Source organism: Merops nubicus, unplaced genomic scaffold (genome assembly GCF_000691845.1).
Source record: "Merops nubicus isolate BGI_N331 unplaced genomic scaffold, ASM69184v1 scaffold12078, whole genome shotgun sequence".
Lineage (NCBI taxonomy): Eukaryota > Metazoa > Chordata > Aves > Coraciiformes > Meropidae > Merops > Merops nubicus.
Genome location: NW_008625165.1, coordinates 6,117 through 8,347, shown reverse-complemented (window position 1 = coordinate 8,347; position 2,231 = coordinate 6,117). Strand labels below are relative to the sequence as shown.

General features: G+C 34.7%; 1 protein-coding gene across 1 annotated transcript in view; it reads right to left on the bottom strand.

The window, feature by feature from the left end:
• The window catches only part of U2SURP (U2 snRNP-associated SURP domain containing), a gene marked incomplete at its 5' end in the record, with an annotated part of 35,407 nt that extends 34,302 nt beyond the window's left edge, over positions 1-1,105 (bottom strand). Inside the window, one exon of the mRNA XM_008945592.1 lies at positions 1,058-1,105. Coding sequence (XP_008943840.1) covers positions 1,058-1,105 — 48 coding nt within the window. The remainder of the gene's footprint in view (positions 1-1,057) is intronic.
• Positions 1,106-2,231: the final 1,126 nt, after the last annotated feature.

Here is a 2,231-nt window from a genome sequence, read left to right as displayed (position 1 = left end):
AGGAATGAACTAACTTATGACTGCTAGTCACATTCCAATAGGCAATTATAAAATTATTACTAACCATTTGAAGCTTCACAGAATTCCTAACAACAGAGCTACACAAAACTTGAAGGCCCCCCTTCAAAAAATGGTAAACAATACAGTGAAAGGGGCAAAGCAAATGATGGAAGCAAAGAGAAATCTTCTTGCTGAGTACTCCAAGCACTACATGAAAGCAAACTCCCGTTAAACATAATGCTGCAGTGACCATAAGAAGGCACAAAGTACTTAAGTCTAACTTAACTTCCATCAACAGCACAAAAGATTAAAGAGAAGATTTAATACTAATTTTCCAAACTGTAGCAAGTAAAGCAAAACAATAAAAGGATCTGCTTCTTTATGAAAAGTTTCTGCTATCAAAACTTGAATAATGTTAATTACCAAGCAATTTAACAACTGGTAATTGACGTTTTCAAATACAAAAATCAAATGGAAATTTTGAAGGAAATCCAAACCACAGAATGAATTGTTTGGTATTAACACTCTGGTTCTTGCTGCCTGTTTTTATTCTAGCTCAGAAAGAGGCAGGACTTCAAGGAACATACCAACCACATGAGGTGAAAATCTTTTCAGGGTGGAGGGGAAGACTAGGTAAATATTCTTAGCTTTTGTTTAAGTACTTTATATCAGACAAGATAAATAACAGATTAAATTAGGGCCACTATCTCCTGTTTTTGAGAGGCCAAATGTACACAAAGACACTTTAATATACAGTGACTCTTACAATGAATCACCTCATATTTTGAACTATTCCCCAGTATAAGAAATAAACATACATAAAGTCTCTGCAGTTTCTCCCTATTACACTATCTATTATGAATGCAATACCATGCAGCAGAACTTCCTACGCTGGTCATCATTCAAAAGATTTAATGAATATTTTTAAACATGAAAATCAACGGTTCATTTAAAATGGCACCTGACTCTACCTGCAGCAAGTAGCTTTCTTTAGAGAACAAGCCTACTTTGAGTTTGTGGGATTTTTTTTGTTTGTTTTTAAATACAGTGGACTTACATGTGTATCAGAAGATCCAGTGGTGTGTACTGCATCTGGCACTCTGACCTGAAGAGAGGACAAAGAAGATGTGAGCAGAAAAAGAAACAAACAACCTCTTTTTTTAAATTCAGTTGTTCAAATATGCTTTTCATTTCAGCTTCAACATCCAAATACACATGAACAAAGACACAGGTAATGTATTTTAATGACATATCTGAACATGGTCACAGCATGAACAATGTCAATACAAGGCAAGTAAGAGATTAAAGACAGATTGTTCTTGCTACCATTAAAAACATCTGAATTTCCACAGCTAGATTTTATAAACACACCACTAACACCACTGCAAGGAAAAATAATTAGGTTTGTTACACTGAATTTGCAAGTTATCATGAAAGACTGTTAAAGATTACATTATTATTATTATTACATTTGCTCTACTATAAAGTAATTTCCAAAACTACACTTGGTATGTTGTGCACAGATGGAAGCTGGCAATCTCAAGAATATTAATTTGAGTCTAGTTTGTGGGTATGTACTAACACTATTAAACTGTAAACCAGTAGATATAGAAAATTTTCATAGTTTTTTTTAAAAAACAGGTTTCTAAATGAGTTTAAATGATGCAGAATACACCAATAAACAGGACTGAACACATTTTTAAATTATGTAATGCCCAAACTCCAGAAAACCTCACTGACATAACACCTACTACTAAGGTATAACTGCCTGATGCACAATTCCTATCTAAATTGAAATTTAAGTCAAAGTAAAACATTCCCATTTGCTGAAATCTGTTCTTTAGTTACAGAACATCAGCACTTTTCTAGAAATAGTAATATACAGTGCTCACTTCCAGTCTTCCAAAATGGACAAGCACCAAGTGCTATTCTAGAATTCACTAGACCTTGTTTTCATGTCACACTATGCTTTTTCATCAGGATACAACCTTTAAATGGGAACAAAAGGCTCCTAGGAATTTGCTCAGGGTTTGTTTTAAGGGAAAGGGGGGGGGAAGGGAAGGAAACACCCAAAACCAAAACTACCTCAATTACTCTCAAAGACCTCCAAAGTCTATCTACCTGCAACACTATGCACTGCTCACAAGGCAGATCTTTGCACATAACGCAAGGTTTTGTTCATATGTACCAGAAGCAGTTCATTAAAATACACGTGCAAGCAAACACCACGA